The sequence below is a fragment of the Gallinula chloropus genome, assembly GCF_964237585.1.
Source record: "Gallinula chloropus genome assembly, chromosome: 1".
NCBI classification, from domain to species: Eukaryota; Metazoa; Chordata; class Aves; order Gruiformes; family Rallidae; genus Gallinula; species Gallinula chloropus.
This window is the reverse complement of record NC_140085.1, coordinates 176,593,816-176,612,180: the sequence shown is the minus strand read 5'-3', so window position 1 is coordinate 176,612,180 and position 18,365 is coordinate 176,593,816. Positions and strand designations below refer to the sequence as shown.

The 18,365-nt window shown below is 37.1% G+C and overlaps 1 protein-coding gene across 1 annotated transcript in view; it reads right to left on the bottom strand.

Moving 5' to 3' along the window:
• The window catches only part of DIAPH3 (diaphanous related formin 3), a gene marked incomplete at both ends in the record, with an annotated part of 231,898 nt that overhangs the window by 129,817 nt on the left and 83,716 nt on the right, over nucleotides 1-18,365 (bottom strand). Inside the window, 2 exons of the mRNA XM_084266148.1 lie at nucleotides 285-379; nucleotides 1,264-1,359. Coding sequence (XP_084122274.1) covers nucleotides 285-379; nucleotides 1,264-1,359 — 191 coding nt within the window. The remainder of the gene's footprint in view (nucleotides 1-284; nucleotides 380-1,263; nucleotides 1,360-18,365) is intronic.

Genomic DNA, 18,365 nt, shown 5'->3' with positions numbered 1-18,365 from the left:
TACTCTTCTAATTCTACCCCCCTACCGCCCTGGAGGCGAGTGAGTAAGTCTCTGTATGTGCTTAGTTGTGCAGTTGCTGGCTGGGGTTAAACCATGACATTTACGAATCTAGAAGTACAGCTCACAGAAAAGAAAAAAAAAATAGAAAAAAAAAGAAATTACAAAAGATTACTGTTGTGATTTACTAGCCAAAAGTTTACATTAAGAGGCTTTTTAGCTAAAGGTTTCTATTTAATGAGAAGCTTACCCTGAAATATTGGAATTTAAAGTGTCAATTTCCTTACCTGAACCATGGACTCTGACAGCTGTGTTTCATCTACTTCCAATATCATCATTCTGATTTCCTCGTAAGGCACTCGGAAAGAGCCAAGGAAAATTGCTAAAACAGGGATTCAACACATAATGAAGAAAGAAAGTCAACAACAATCTTTTCTCCATTTACAAAACACCAATTAAACAGGCTATAACATCTACAGGTTAACAAACACTATGCAAGGTAATACAGAAAAGACATAACAATTTAAAATGTATTTTTAATTCCTCTTCTCCTACAGTTCCAGCCTTCTCCATCCATTTGTCATGCACAACACCCAGCATCACAGAAGACCTCTATAAGCAGCCAGCAAATAGTCTACTCTGCAGGATAATCATTGCTTTTAGAAGTATTTTGTGCTGAGGAGACAATTACATTTTTTTCTTCAATGGTCTTGTCAGAGCTTCCTCATTAAAAAGCACCATAAGAAACCAAAACCATATAAACAGTTAAAACCCAAAACACTCTTATAGAAACTGTTTATTTGTTCACATAATCCAATCATTTTCTATTTTATCTCAGGCAGCATTTAGGAACCTAATTTTTATAGCATTCCTCTCTGCCAAAACTTTATCATCTTTATTTGCATACTACTGCATAATACTAAATATTGCCTTAATATTATCATCTTTTGTTGCTAGGGAATGGTGATGGGGGGAGACAGTATTCATTGACAAATATGTTGAAAATATCAATAGATAACTGTATGTATCACTACATGCTTGTATTTCAATATAAATAGAAGAGTATAATTTCAGCCTTAAACAAGGGATAACCTTTAACTGTTTTCTGGGTCTTTTTAAAGGTGTTTCAGTTGTATCAATTCACATTTGGGCACCTACTTCTGCACATATTCTCACACACACTTTAAACAAAAATGGTTCTAAGGCAGTCACACAGGACAGACTTTTACACTACATAACCTTGTCATAAAATCACAATCTACTTACACAGGTTCTGTGCAATCTTTGGATCCAAAACTTTTAATTCTTTGATTCGTTTCTTAATGGATTTCTTTTCTTCAAAATCCTCCTCCTCTTTTTTTACTACCAAAGTAAACACAAATGCACTCACTGTTAACTCTTAATATTTAGAGAAAATACAGAATAATTCAGAAAACATATCTGCTATTATGCATAATAATTTCATAAAGAGTATAATAAATTGTAGAACACACAAACAGAATACAGAGGTTTTACATTTATTTTTGTATTCTCAAAACTTGCACTCTTTGAATTTGTCAGCATGCTAGCCTTCTAAAACACTTATTTTTTTCTTATATGCATACATACTTTAAAAACCTGAATAAAGGCAGTAATGTTAATTTGTTAATTATATGAACAGTCTGAGGTCATGAAAATCATGCTTAAAATAACATGCAACATACTTCAGTCAGCCTGCCCAGGTTAACACTCTGACTTAGATTTAACAATAACAAATCTTATAGAATATATGGCAATATGTATCAACGTTGAGCACAAAAGAAACAACCCAAAATTTAAGGGGTTTTATGACTGCTTTTGGCTAAATATATGCACCAAAATTATCAAAGACCACTGACTTGTGAAAAAATTAACATTACCTTAGAACATAAACAAGCATATATCTATTTGCCTTATCTTCTCAAAAAAGATGTATTTTTAAATACATGATGCAAACAAGGAATTATAAAACACCACAAGGACAAAATTATTCTATAAACAAACATTAACATTGCTGGAAATTTTGCCTTATTCTTTCTTTTCAGAAAATAATTCATACAAACATGATCTCCCAAATGCATCTTGTAAGCTGCATGTATTTCTTATTATTCACACATTGTCATATGAATTTTAGTTATAAAACAGCATAGGCTTGATAATGTATTAGTAGGAATCATTCCAATTATTATGCAAAACAAATTTAAAAGGACCAAAACCACACAAATCTTTCCTTAAATCCAATCTGGCTGTCCTTTTTTTATTTTCTGCCTTCTGTCCATCCATGCCCTCCCTCCTCGCCCAAATTTTCACCGTCAAATATTGTTACTGGATTTTATCTAATATTCTATTTCAGAAATTAAGTTAGTTTTCAAGCTTTTACACCATGATTGCTCAAATTAAGCTGTATATGCTTCAAATATCTGAGACTTGAAAATATGTTTTTAATAAAAGTATATACTATTGGCTTCAGGAGAAGGCAGATATAGATGAGAAGTCTTGTCAAGAAAATATAGGATTTAAATTTTTAGGTCAGTGATGATTCTTGGCAAAATGAGATATAACGTGAATTATCAGAAGGATTTCCCTAAACTGAAATTACTTTTCTAAATTTTAAGATAAACCTTTCAGAGCTCTGTCATTCATAAAAAAAAAAAAGGAGGGGGCACAATACATTTTTGCCTAGGATTGGGATACAGACTGAATCACCTCTTCAGCTCTTTAAGCTTTGCTGTCTAGGTTAACTACCAAGGAGTCTGAACTTAAAGACCTCACCTAGGGATTAAAGGAACTAGATTCTAGTCCTTTTCGAGTTTGTGCAGACACAAATTTGAATCATCTCCAAATCACTTCTAATACTCTACACCTGCCTGGTAGCATGATGCTCCTCTTGAGAATATGACAGGGTGCAGAAAAGAATATGACAAATGAAATTACTGAGCTAAAGGATAAAGCAGACCTTTGAAGAAGGACTGATATCCAGCATCCCAACAAATGGGTTACAAAGCCACAGTCTTCCTCTTTTATCTTTCTTTTCACAAAGATTTAACAGTAAGGTTAGTTAGCATTCTTCTATTCCACGAAAAATGACACACACAGCTTACTACCCATGTGAAAGCAAAAGAAGCAGGTTTTAACTACCAATGTGAGAAGTCAATACCCCATGTCCAAAAGGAACAGAACAACATTTGAACTACTGGATAAAAAGGAGGTTATCACTAAAGCTTCACTTTTTTCTGGTGATGCTTTAAGAAGATCCCTTACTGAACCGAAAAGTGCATGTCAAGGGCTAGAGATCTCAGGATCATGCAACTGTTGTCTCCTGCAGTTACAGACATCTCAGGTATCAGCTACATGCTGAAGAGTCATTCTTAAAAGCATCATTTTGAATTGCCTTTCTTATCAATGTTAGATCCATAAATTTCATTAGAAGACCTGGACCTGTAATACAGGATCCATGCCTTACTCATCTATAATCATAAGGAAAATACGGTTATCTCAGAACTTTGCAAATCAACATTATTTCCTCAACAGTCACAATAAAACAAGTGAAATTATCTGAATTTATTAATTTACTCAAACTTGGCCTGACAGTCTTGAACTAGTTACTAATAGAAGCTGAAATAGAAAAAAAATGCAAATGTTTGCATTCTTCAGCACTAAAACACAATATTTATGCATTAAAAGTCTTAAAAACCAGAAAAAACACAGATACTCAAGCATAAAAAAAAATCAGCAGTTCAACATGCACTATTTTAATTCCAACTTTCAAATCAAGAAACAGTACTGCAAATGAACTGGCTAATTTCCTCTGGAATTTTCACCCAGGGCAGGGTTCCTCACATTGTTACAGCAATACTTAAGGCATCTCAGCCCTAAGGAAAGGTCTAAGCATACAACTTGCTTTAGGAATTGTTGCAGTTGCACAGTTATGCAACAAACTACATTACTGCAAACTTACGTGATAATTCTTCAGGAGAATTCAGTTCACATCCTTATGTAGTTGGCAGCAATAAAAAGCAGAGGATACATATTACTTGTCTTCCCTATTAGAAATGTTGCACTTTGCAGTGAAAACTTTGATACTGCTTCCATACATTTTTACCTCATTTGCTTATTGAATTACAAGAGAGCAACAGAAAATGAAAGACAAAATTATTACATACTCCCAACAAGAAAAAAATTGAAAAAGCCCACTGTGGGATGAAAAAGAAACGCTCAATAGACAGATCTGAATAGGTGAAGTAAATACCTCGACTAGCAGGATACAAAAGGAAATAAGAAATCAGCTATTTATTTGAGGAGGGCACTGGAACAGAGAGAAATGTATACAGAAGACAGAAAATGGGAAACAACTGCACAATACTGGAAAAAGAGACCACAACCCTGTGAGAGTGAGCAGCTGCTGGAGAAAGGAAGTGACTATCAAGGAAAACAGATGTAAGATCTCAAAATACACAGACAGCTCTCTCAGCTCCAGAAGTTGGATTATCATATTAAACCATTAACTTCTGCAAAATCCCATGGCTTATTTCAGGTATTGTACACCTAAACAGGAATCATAGAATCACTTGGATTGGAAGAGATCTTCCAGATCGAGTCTAACCACAGCCTAACCCTGCCTAGTCCACCTCCAGACCATGCCCTCAAGCACAAATGTAACATACGAAGATCCGTATGTCCTTTCTTGCTGTCGATACATTGTATTACATCTATCACACTGGAGGGGCATGCACTACCCCTGAATCTGAACTGACTAATTTTTAGTCAGCAGTACCTCATTGGATGCTCCAGCTGCTCTGCCATCTCAGGCTGGGAAACACAGTGCTACAGCACTTTGAACCACACAAAATTCATCTCACATGTTCCACAGTTCCTCCTATCTCCACAATCCCACATCATTATTACCATGACTCCAAAATTAATGGATGTGGTTGTCAGTGTGTACAGATGGACAAATACCTCTAAAAACTTTTAGGTACTGGCAAGACTGCTGTCACCACCTCCTTCAAACATGAGTCCATATAGAAATTCAACTGTACTTCCACCTGTGGCAATGATCTGCCCGAAATCAGAGTCCTGAAAGGAGTGGTGACAGGACTGTTTTACAAATATAGCATCACAGTTGGAAGCCTACAGAATACCATTTCATAAAAATGTGGACTGAATGCTACATAGCTACTCTGCAGATCTCTCAAGCAATAACATTCTTGGTAGGTGCCACTGAAATCATTTTTACATTCAGGAATTGCTATCTGCATTTCCATTTCTGCTGCTGGTCTTCATATATTCTGCTACCCACAATTTTTGTGCCAGAAAAACCATGTCTGTGCATCCGTATGCTAAATAAAAAACAACAAAAAAACAACAAAACCAAAAAAAACCCCGAACAAAAAACCCATCTCTCTTCTAAAATACATCATCCTACTGAATAAAAACAAAATACCCTTGAAATGCAGGCTTCAAAAGGAACATGCAGATCTGAACATTTATTTTAAAAAGTCTGAATTCCTAGTTCAGATGAAGCTTGAAAACTACCTTACACAGAAATCTACAGAACACTCAACAGAGTTATTTTGTCACTAAGTAACACAAAGTACAGAAAATTATACAAGACCTTGCACCTCTTCTACCCTCTTAGCTAAGACAACAGTCATCTTGTAGTCTGTCTTCACTGAAAAATGAAAGAACAAGCCTGGGGTCACAGGCTCAAAGGATGTACCCATATCAAGTCTCACTATGAAAATAGATGCCAACCTCATCTGTTTAGAAGTCTAACTCTTAAAATAAAATGACAGCTTGTGCCCCATATAGTAGCGTATTTTACTGAAAGACCTGCATTCTTTATCTCAAAAAAAGTTATCTGGAATGAAAGGGATAGATACTTGATAGAAGATGAGATTGTGGCTAAATATCAAATGCTACAAACCTTCTTAGTTATGCAAAGCAAAATTGTGGAATCACTTGCAGAACTGATGTTGGGAGGGATCTCTGGAGGTCATCTGGTTCAACCCCTCTACTCAGGCATGACCACCTACAGGCAGGTGCACAGGACCGTATTCAGACAGCTTTTGAATATCTTCAAGGATGGAGGAAGGGTCCATAACCTCTGTGGGCAAGCTGTGCCAGCGCTCAGTCACCCAAATAGAGCAACCAACTTGAAGGTTGTATCAACACAACTGTTAGCCCTTGGGACTCTTCATCACTCCCAATAACCTAATCCAAACCTTCTGTGGAGTACAGGCTATATTTCAAGTACTACAAAAAAGCTCTCACAACACTCCAGCTTACATTATATGCACATAAATAGCCAACTTGATAAATCAGGATGAAGCTATTAACTATGGTAGAAATATAAATGATGTTTCACAGTTTTATCTGTCAGCATTGAAACTGAAACCATTACTTTAAGTTGGATTGCAGACTCCTAGGAAGTATGGATACTTCTATTCTTCCTATTCACTACAACAGGTATGTGGAAAATACAATGCAAAGGTGTTAATACATTCCAAGTTCCTGTTTATTCAGGCATCTGGCCTTTTTCACAATTTCTATTCATCAGCAATTCATACTTTTGAAATGGTAGTTGCTGCAGCATTTCCTAAGTTTTAACAACTGTTTTCTGACCAGCATTAAAAAGATTGTCACTTCTTACCTCCCCTCCTCATGCACATATGCACTGCTGTCCTTATACCGACAATGCTGCTGTTGAATTGGCTCAATTTATGCACACACTGTGATAGATCCATTATGCATCACCATAACTCATTCAATATACAGGATTTTATCACAAATAATTACTCAATGGTACATAAGGATTGGCATCATTGATAACACAAAGGTACCAATGTAATCAGGCATTTTATCTCTGACAGGCTATTGCATACTACAGAAAAAGTAACTTATGCCTCTATAATCAGCTCTTAAATACATTCAATGACTGACTTTATAGATACTTTCACACAAAGCTTCTCTGTGAATCAACCTATTTTTTCAATATTTTCATTTACCACAAAATACCCATCCTATTAAACTTGTACAGTTATATAATCTGCATGAGAAAACAACTGAAGCATATATAATGTGTACATGAGTTGGAGAGTAATTGTATTTCTAAGTGTAATATACCAATAGTTTCTCTTAGTTTCAGATGGTTTTAGCACACAGAGCCTTGTACATTACTCAATGCAGTCTTTAATTTTTTGTATATGCACCACTTTAAATGCACACAGGTAAGTACTTAGTCTGAGAATCTTTACAACTGCCAGCACATGCAACCTGCTCACTGAATACTGTGCAATCATGACATGAATTAGGGGTACAAGAATTAAGGGAAAAAAAACCCAACAGGGAATTAAGATGGACATCTAATTTCCTTAATTGCAAGAAGACATAAGCCAACCAATCCTGGTTAGGTTGGGAACTAGTACACTGGCAAATGATTAACCAAATGGACTTTTGTTTGTGCTTTCACAGAATCACAGAATTGCAGGGGTTAGAAGTGACTTCAAGAGATCATTGAGTCCAACTCCCCCTGCCAAAGCAGGTTCCTTAGATCACTTCACCTTTTTTAAAACAGAAATAGCGTCATCGTTTTATTGTGAAAACTTAAGTGTTATCACACTGACTAAATAGTTTCTAAATAAAGCTGCCTAGCAGAGAAGAACCCAGGAGTGTTGATTGACAGCTGGCTGAACATGAGCCAGCAGTGTGCCCAGGTGGCTAAGGCGGTCAACAACATCCTGGCCTGTATTAAGCACAGTGAGGTCGGCAGGATTAGGGATGTGATTGTCCCCCTGTACTCTATGCTGACTGGTGAGGCCACACCTTGATACTGCATTCAGTTTTGGGCCCCTCACTACAGAAAAGACATTGAGGTGCTGGAGCATGTCCAGAGAAGGGCACCGAGACTGGTGAGGGGACTGGAGAATAAATGTTACGAGGAGAGGCCAAGGGAACTGGGGTTGTTTAGTCTGGAGGAGGTTGAGGAGAGATCTAATTGCTCTCTACAACTACCTGAAAGGAGGTTGTAGAGAAGCTGGGGTTGACCTCCCTAGTGAAAAGTGATAGGAAGTGGCATCAAGTGACACAAGGGAACATTTAGACTGGATATTAAGAAAAACTTCTTCACAAAGAGGGTTGTTAGGCATTGGAACAGGCTGCCCAGGAAAGTGGTGGAGTCTCCATCCCTGGAGGTATTTAAAAAACAGATTCAGTGCTGAGGGACATGTTTTAGTAGTGGATGGCAGGTTACTGTGACGGCTGGACTTGATGATCTAAACCAAGACAATTCTATGATTCTATAAACCAAAGACATTCAGCTGTCACATTTTTTAATAACAGCTGATATAATGCTGAAGGGGAAAAAAAAAACAACCAAACCAAAACCAAACCCCTCTCAAAAAAACCCAACACAAGACACAACCCACAACTTGGAAATTGCATTTCTTAGGAAGTAATTAGCTAAAATACGCTCAGAAACATGGTTTATATAAATCAGAATATTTTTTTCTTAGTTAAAATCAGAACACCTGCTTGGCTCAACACTAGAACTGAAAATTGTAGCCAAGACTGGTTAAGTTCCTGGAAGGAATTTAAACTTCAATAATTTTCTTGTCATGGAAAAGGAAAAAGGGGGTAATAGAGATGCATTTTCTGCTACAATGGAGGTTGCTGAATAGGGAAAAAAAAGCAAAACATACTGGTGTTCCAGGCAGTGAAGTTATTTAGAATGTAGTTCCAGTAGACATGTAATTCTGTGATTTTCAGACCTCTCAATTTTAAGATATATTCCTACCATCAAGACTTACCTGCCTGAGCTTACAAGGCTGATCCATGACTAAACGGAAGTGAGCAAAGGCAGAGCAGGACCTGAGTGCAACTGCACCCAAGGTGAGCACAGTTGAGTCAAGAAACAAGTAACAGGTAATGTTACCTATTACCCTGTGGAATGGCATGACAACTGTTTAACTCCAGTTTTTTTGAGTCTAATATCTGCAAGGAGATAGAGAACCATGCAGAAGTATTGGACAAGGAGCCAGCATGGGTCAGATTAAGTTGGACAAGCCAACAGAATGTGCGAGATCCCGTTAAAAAAGCAGTTAGAATCACAACCACACTGCCACCTCCAGAAGCCTCTTCCTAATAATAACTATGCCCTGTTGCATCAAAAATCAACCTCTTCCAAGGATCAGAAAGACGCATAGGAAGAAGTACAAGAACCAGTCAAGCATACCTTCTTTGCAAGGCTCCATATATTTGCCTTTTAGAGGTTGTCCAATTCCTGAGAAAAATCTTTTCATTTAATAATCCTCGACAGATTATTCATCCATGCATTTGTGTAATTGCTTTTTACACCTAGTAAATTTTAAACATTGATGAAGTCCTTCAGTACAGAGTTCCCACTCTTAATTATGCATTGTACAAAGAAAGACTTCCTTTTATTTGTTTGAATAATCTTGATCACTTTTGCTATAGCACCTCTACTATACCTTTTATTAGCAAGATGAAACAAAACCTCACAAAGTATGCAGGATGTGGGCACAGCTTGAACGTGTACAGTGACACTTCCTTATTTATTATTATTTAGTTTTATTTTTCAACAGTTCCCAAAATCCTATTTGCTTTCAAGCATTACTGAGATTGGGAAGATTTTGCCATTATATCAGTGATTTATGAAATTGCTAACTAATTCTACCCTTTATTAACGATTATCTACAATATGGCCACCATGGTATCAACTTTGATAATGGTAGATCCTCAAAGCCCAGAAACCTTTTTAAAAACTGTCATCACATTTGTCACCTTGCCTCCTTTCCTCTGATGTTGGCATAAGTTCAAATAATAGTTTACACTGCACAGTTCATAGCTCAGCTGTTTCATCCTTCAGTTCCCTTAGAAGTCTGGGGTGAGTACCAGCTGGTCTCAGCAATCTGTTACTGTCCACTTTATTGACCTATTCTAAAACTTCCTCTACTGACCATGCAAGTTGTGATTCATCCTCCAGTGCAGTGCTCTCTGCAAAGATCAGTTTGGAGGCAACTTTGCTACTGGACAAACAGAAATAATTCCAAGACTCAGCATTTGGAAATAAGAAAGAAGGGTGTTACTCAAGCTTCTTGCCTTCCCCCACACATCTTTTGAAAACAGATAAACAGCAGTAAATCATAGTTTCATACTTCATATTGTGTATTTTTTCAAACTATTATTGTTAATATTTTATTTATAAGAATAAGTAAAAATATCTTTTTTCCCACTAATACCTTAATTCACTACCCTGTCAAAATTGTTTCATCATAATCTTTACTTTCAATTTAATACACACTTTTCCAGCCCTTGAGTTTCAAAGATTCAAAATCTGGACTGAACATAATGCAATTCAAAATTTTTCACCTTCAGTTTCTCATGTGAGAACCACCTTCATCCGAGTTAGGCTTTTAATTCAAAAATCACACACTTAAAGAAGGTTCACTTGAATAATACATTTTCCTTTAAGTAGGCATTAGGAACTGCACTTAAAGTTCTGGCATCTGAAATACAAGCTTATGTATTGTAGATTCCTAAAAACATGTAAGTTCATAAAAAGTAAGGCATGTTTTTCAAACAACCCCATTACTACCCATTTGTGTTAACAGTCCAATGAGAAAACAGGCTGTAACAAGTAATTTCAAGAGAGGAAAGCATAAACGCTCTAGATTGATAAGATCTGAGATTATTTTCTCTAATCGAACAGGATTTTGAAAACAGAGAATGTCCAGGGCACTTCCTATGGCCAGAAATCAATTCCCTGTAAGGAAAAATATATAGAGGGCAATACATTTTAAAACTCTAGTTTCTCCCCCTAAGTTCTGCAAAACCGTTCTTTATTCTGCTTAATTGTCTTTTGCTTATTCACCTCAAAGTCGGTGTCAAGTTTTCCACTATAAACATTCCAAGTAATACAAGAATTACTAAAGTTTACATTTTAACAAGTTTTCTTCCATGGACCACATAAAACAGGAGAAAACAAAACTGAAACCTGAATTTCGTAGAACAGAGAGTATGGCAACAGAGAGTTAGTTGAATTGTCCTACATTTCCTGTTTAGGGCTCCCCCAAAACCTCACAGTTCTTAAAGCAAAAAACGAATAAAAAAACCAGGGGGGGACGAGGACCAACCATAAAAAACTATGCTACTCTGCCAAACCATGACTGAAAAAATGTTAGTAATTCACTAATTTGATTTAATTAGCAAGAAAAGTTGTAATCATGCTTCATACATATTCTGTGAACTATGAAAGACAGACATGTCAGAATATTTTTCAAAGCAGAAAAGAAAAATAGGCCGGCTTCAGATATAAATAATGGGAGTACACTACAACTATTGATTCCTTTATTTTCAAATGACCTAGCTGTCCGATTATTTCACATCCTGCATGCTTACCACTTAAGACATAATATCTGCACTTTCCTGTCCATAAATACATCAGTCTCTTTTTTTGTCTTGTTTTTATGTATATAAAGGACATAAATTTATTAATTTCTTTGCACTACTGCCAGTCTTTCAAGCCATATTCTATTCCATCCTAAAAGATGAAAGAAAGTTGGAGGATTACAGTTCCAGTGTGAGTTCCAGCAAGGAATTCAAGTTCACTAGGTATTTACAGCTGAAAGACCTTTTTTTATAAATATGGAATACATTTATTGTTCAGATAGCAATCTCTGACTGACAAGGGTGAAAGACAGCATCGATTTTGAGATTTAAGAGTTTGCCAGCAAAGAGCGTATTTTGTATATAACTTAAATTAAATACTCTGCTCAGTGTACATCAACTAAAAAGTCCTTTGGTTGAGATACACAAATGCAGGTTTGACACAGAAAAAAGACAGTTTTCCTATCTAAATCCATTAAATCCAAATATTTGGACCACAAATTTCTTTGACTACATTTTTCTGTATTATTCATTGACTACATTATTCTTTGACTTGTGTAAATTTTCCCACACACTTTAGTAAACAAAAACCCCCAAACCAACAACAAAAACCCCCAAAAAACCCCACAACTATTTACACCAAATGTATGTGTCTACAAATCAGAAAAAGAAATATTTTTGAGCATTGGGTTCTAGTAAGAGAACTACACAGATCACCAAATTAAGCTGTAGTATATGATATTTTTCCACAAATCACATTATGCATACCAGCAAAGCACTGCTAGATGGGAGATAGATGGGAGTCCATTCCTCTCCTCACACACTCAGCTTTTCTCTTGGCTACATATTCCTAACATTTCTGAAAAGCCAGCAGAATAGAATCATAGAATGCATGCGGCTGGAAGGGACCTTTAAAGGTCAAGTAGTCCAACCCCTCTGCAATAAGAAGGGACATCTTCACTAGATCAGGTCACTCAGAGCCTCATCAAGCCTGACCATGAGTATCTCCAGGGATGGGGCCTCCACTACCTCTCTTGCCAACCTGTTCCAGTGATCTACCACCACCATATTGAGAACTTTTTCCTAATATAAAATCTAAATCTTCCCTTTTTGAGTTTAAAACTGTTACCTCTCGTTCTATTGCTACATGCCCTTGTGAACAGTTCTTCCACAGCTTCCTTACAGGCACTTTTCAGGTATTTGAAGGCTGCTATAAGGGTCCCCACAAAGCCTTCTCTTCTCCAAGCTAAATAAGCCAAACTCTCTCAGCCTCTTTTTACAGGAGAGGTGCTCCAGACCTTTGATTGTTTTTGTGGCCCTCCTCTGAATGCACTCCAACAGGGCCATGTACTTCTTGAACTGAGGGCTCCAAAGCTGGACAAAGTACTCGTATGAGGTCTCACCGGAACGGGGTAGAGGGGCAGGATCACCTCTCTCGATCTGCTGGTCACACTTCTTTGGATGCAGCCCAGGATGCGCTTGGCCTTCTGGGCTTTAGATTCACATTGGTGGCTCACGTCCAGCTTCCCATCCACGAGTACCCCCAAGTCCTTTTCCTCAGGGCTGCTTTCAAGCACATCATCTCCTAACCTGTATGGATAACCTGGATTGTCCTAACCCAGGTGCAGGACCCTGCATTCGGCTTTGTTGAACCTTATGAGGTTCACCTGGGCACACATGAGATCTGGGACCTGTCCAGGTCCCTCTGGATGGCATCCCATCCCTCTGGCACATTAACCTCACCACCCAGCTTGGAGTCATCAGCAAACTTGCTGAGGGTGCACTCAATCCCACTGTCAATATCATTAATAAAGATAGTAAACAGCACTGGTCCCAGTACAGACTCTTGAGGAACAAGAACCAGAATGCTGCAAAAGCTTCTTTGACTCATTAAAATATAAAAATGTGGGTAGTTTTCTACCAAATAAGCAAATTTGATAGCTTGGGGAATAATCTGGTGAGCACCAAAGTGGGGCAGGCCGTGTAACCGGGAGCAGGGCGGAAGATGTCAGGTTTCTTCCCTTCAGCATCAATGAACTGATGTATCTCCTCAGTTGCTCCCAGAACACTGACACCTGGTCCCAGCTGAGCAGGAGCTGGCACTGCATCTGTAAGAGGCTGTTCCACCTTTTTTCCTGATACCTTATACTCACCAGCACACTTTTACCTGTATAGGGAATGCCAGAAGCTAGTTTTCAGTTGTGCCAGTTCCCTGACCATTTCACTGCACAGCTAAGTAAACACTCATATCAAACAAGAAAGAGAATTGGACAGCACCATCTACCAGCACCAGATTCACCTGCCACTGAAATATGCCATAAAGCAAATTCATGAAATTGGCAACCACGTTAAATTATAAGTAAAAGTTCGTATGTTTTCAATTAGACACTTCTTTTACTTTTTACTTTCTTTCTAATTAAGGATTTTTTCTCTCAGAACGCTATACTGTAACACCTTAATAAGATAAACATTGTTCGTAATTTATTTCATCTTTGTTATTGTGAGATTTAAATTTAACATGTACCATCTGTATCTACAGCTAAATTGAAGACACACTTCTGACAGAAAAATTATTCCATTAAAATATCATCTCCTTCATTTAAGCTACTGTTTTAATTTCAGTTCCGAAATTAATGTGGCGTTGTATAGACTTACCAGCACTCGATTCTCAAGATCAGTTTTACTACATATCCTTATAGATGAACAATACCTCAAGGTACTTGCAGAAAAAGACAATTTACACTAGTTATTATGTAAAAGTCATTCAATCCCAGAACACGTATTGCACTATACAGTTTTCTTTTGTAAGTACTTTCGCTGAACACAGATTTTTCAAAGGGTAGTCTATGTGTTCTGATGTTATTTTTAATTCTTTTATTAACCTCTGATCTCAACTTAAAACAATTCAAGATCTTTCCAGCAGGGAAACACTGGATCAAGCTTTCAATCTAATTCATCAAGTGGCTGCACAAAAGAAAGGACATGGCAGCAAAAGAGACAGGGGACCGCAAGGGCAGGAATGATCTGGCATAAGAGGGACAAAAAACTTAGTGAGATACCACTGTCACCTCACAGCACTGTCAGTGCCTCACACACCAAAAAGGAGGGGCAGTACTAACCTGAAAGAAGACTGATCATTAATCTGCAGGAAGAAACAGCAGCACATGGAACTCCAAATTGAAAAGGAAGAGGAGAGAACAGTAAACTGGGATTGCTAGGGAGGAGCTGACATATCCTGAGTGAAAGTGAATGAGGAAGCCATGGTCAGCTGCGGATTGCAGAGTTTCACAAGGCAGCAGGAGGCCAAGGACATTAGAAATAAGAAACAACGTTTCCTTATGCAGGCACTGAAGTACCTCAAAGCACCTGAAGTACCCCTGGGGAATTGTATGGCTAATTTCTAGCAACCTAAGATATCAGACACCAATACATAAGAAAGCAGTGCAGTATTGCTAGGTGTTCAATATGATGGTAATATGACACTGAATGGCAACCTGAAAGTAGCACTGGACTTGAAGGTCAAACGTTTGGGTTTCAGCCTTCAGAGCAGGACTGCTTATCATTGTCCTAGTCCCTGGAAACTGGGAAACAAGCCAAGAAACATCTGAGTCACTAGGGATTTCCCATCCTGCCATCTGCAACCCAAGCTCTTCCTCATGCACTTCCACTGGGCCTGCTGCTTACAAACATTTACCTTATGTGGTGTATTATGGGGACAGGGAGACAAGATGAAGGAAAGCAAGTCTACCCCATGCTTAGAAATGTCTGCAACAGTGATAGTAACTATAGTGTCACCTAATAAACATAAAATAGGAACTGTCATGGTCCAGAAAGACCAGGTCACTGCTATATGAAAGCACAACATATACATTTTTCATATTTTATTAAGTCAGCCTTCAAAATATTACGCTCCTCTTCTTAAAGATGCATTCACAAGATAAGTGTGCCTGAACCTCTCTGATCTAGCTGACTGGAACCAATCTGCAGTTTGAATTTATTCATGACTAGTTTATACCTATTTCTCTTAGTTTAAACAGTTCTTTTCCCTTCCTAATGCTATTCTGAAAGAATGAGAAAACATCTTAGCGCTACAACATGATCTTTGCTTTTTCTTAATTAAAAATTTCAAATCCATTTAATCTCTTCACCTGATGATACCAGCACCTTCTATGCATCTGTGATTTAATCTGTCTTGAGTCTGGGACAGTAGAGCTGAAAGTCACATTACAAAGCGTGACTTGTAAACATATTAATGACAATGCTTCCCTACTGGAAACACTTCTGTGAAATCCAGGATTTGTTCTGCTCTTCTTCTACTGTTTTTTCTTTTTTTTTTTTTCTTTTTCATAAACAACTGATGCATACATACACACACATACATGTATGTAAACCCAAGTGAAAATAACAGATTTTAGCAACAACCTATAGTTTGTGTTCACACTGTCAAATTTTGGGCATAATCAAGCTCTGATATCCTGTGCTATGCTCTTCTACAATATAAAATGCATTTGAATGGATGGGAGAAGCGGTAGGTTATTTCAGATGAGTTCTTTTTCTCAGATGATTCATTGCCAGGCATTTTACTTTCTTGTGATACAGGTACACTCACACTCTGCATTCTCAAACACCACTGGTACTCTGCCACTTTGTAAGTAGTCAAGTCAGCTCCAGTAGGTCTCCGTAACAAAGCAAGCTACACAAAGACAGCAAGGAACTCTTTAATGCTGCAAAACTTCAACAGAAGAGCTAGTGGATGCTCTTCCTACCTCACTCTCCTTTCCCCTCTCATCCCCCTACTTCCTCCCAACATCACACATGGGCACTGTGGACCTAAGTAGCACACTGTTAAATGCCAGTTAGGAAAATACAATAGCATTTAGGATCATGAACAAAGAATTAAACATATTGAAATTCCTTTGCAATTTGCAAAAAAAAAAAAAAAAAAAAAGTTCTGTTTAAATACAAACAATTGAAGTTACAGATTAAGGTTTGCACAAAAAAGGCTTACAGTTCTTACTTTGTAGATTATATGCCATATGAATGTTTTGAGATGGCTTAAAAGGCATTTAACTAAAACAAGTTAACACAATGACATTGGACAGATGATTGGACTTCATGATCATAGTGGTCTTTTCCAACCTCAAAGACTGCATGTTAAATTCTTTCACAATTGATGAACTTAAAAGTAACAGCAAAATTTACCAGTCACACTCAAGTGTTTGGCTTTGTTTCCAAATTTAATTTAATCATATTTCTACTACTCATCCAGTTTGTTACCTGTGACATCCTGACTGCCTTCAAGTTGAGAATGCCTTCAAACTCTCCCTTCACAAAGTACAGGCTTCCCTTAATGTATGCAATAAATAACTGGGACTATTTAATAAATAATTGTTCCCCAAACTGATCCTTCAGAAGCTCTACTAACAGCCTCATAGTCTAATGCATCCTTTTTTGATATTCCACCCCTCCTCTTGAACTTACCTGCTTACAAGCTTGCAGCTAATTCCACTTTTCATTAATACCAGCACAGTAGTAATTCTACTGCAGTCCAGAGGTTAAAGCTATCACATTTTCTTTGCTTAGAAAAATTACCATCTTCTCAAAAGAACTCAAATTTTATCAACTGTCTGTCATAATTTACTTTTCATATCCCAAATCTGACAAACCCCCTTGATTTTTTTAAAAAACTATTTCTATAACTTCGATTATAATTTTGTAGAAAAACTGTTCAGTATTTCTGCATGTCATTGATAGTGGACTAATGTGCCTGTAACACAAAGTCCTCTGTGATTTTTGAAATTAGCTAATAGAAAAGGGACTAAGACTTTTATCCCCAACAAAAATACATATAAAAACCCCTCAGTATTCCCTTGCTAAAACCACTGAATGATACATGATTCCCTTGCAATCACCACTAAAAATTATATACACCATTCCTAATAAAAGCAGGGAAATGGATTTATACAATTGAATAAAGAAAAAAGGGAAAAAGAAAAAAAGCTCCATAATGTAAGTTAAATTCAAGGTCCTTACTGCACAAGCAACCCATGTATAAGGATGAAACAAAATATAGCTTCAGCCAACATTTTTCCTTGCTAAATCAAGAGCTGTCTATCAGCACATTTGTTTGTGTGGTCTCATTAGAGTACACTGCCTCAACAGTCACAGTAAAGAATGCGGAGAGCGTAACTGTATCTACTTAACCTTCATCAACCAGCATTCACGAACCCTCATTAATTTTTTTCATCTCACTTTCAAGCATGACATGGCTCATACCAGAACAATAACTTGCTCGTAATTGTTTGAGACAACAGCTGGACAGGAACAGTGCAGAGGTGAATTTTCTTATAGATTAAGGGGTGCCTCAGTGAATTACAATTAGTTTTAAAAGTCATCTGTCCTGTTCAACAGCTTTGAAAAGAAGACATTTCATTACCAACTCAAGAAATCCTAACATATTTTTGGCTTTAATGACACAATTGCATTATATTTTCCGAGATAGGAATTTCTTCAGATCACATGACAAATACTGAAATATATGAGCTCACAGCTCACCTGAAGATGCAATATTTATGAAATTATCATGTGATACAAACTGAAGCTTAGCTTGTTATTCATTATCACCTATTTTAAGTGCTAACAAAATAATAAGAATAATTTATACAACTCTGAAATTACACACCATCTTTACAAAACTCTTTGGTAAAGAGTTTTGGTAACTTTATTGTACTCTTTGAAAGAAAATCAGTGATATATTTAGGAATGTATGAAAAGAATTCAGAACAAGTGCACGATGCTGAAACAAACCACAAAGAAAAGCAACTATCCAAATATATATACAGATGCTTTACATAACCAGCTGAAGAAAGATAGACCTCTTGGTTTTCTTAATAACGTGCTTTCTCTGAGGTAGGAAAAAAGCTATCCCACAATCTTCTGGTCTC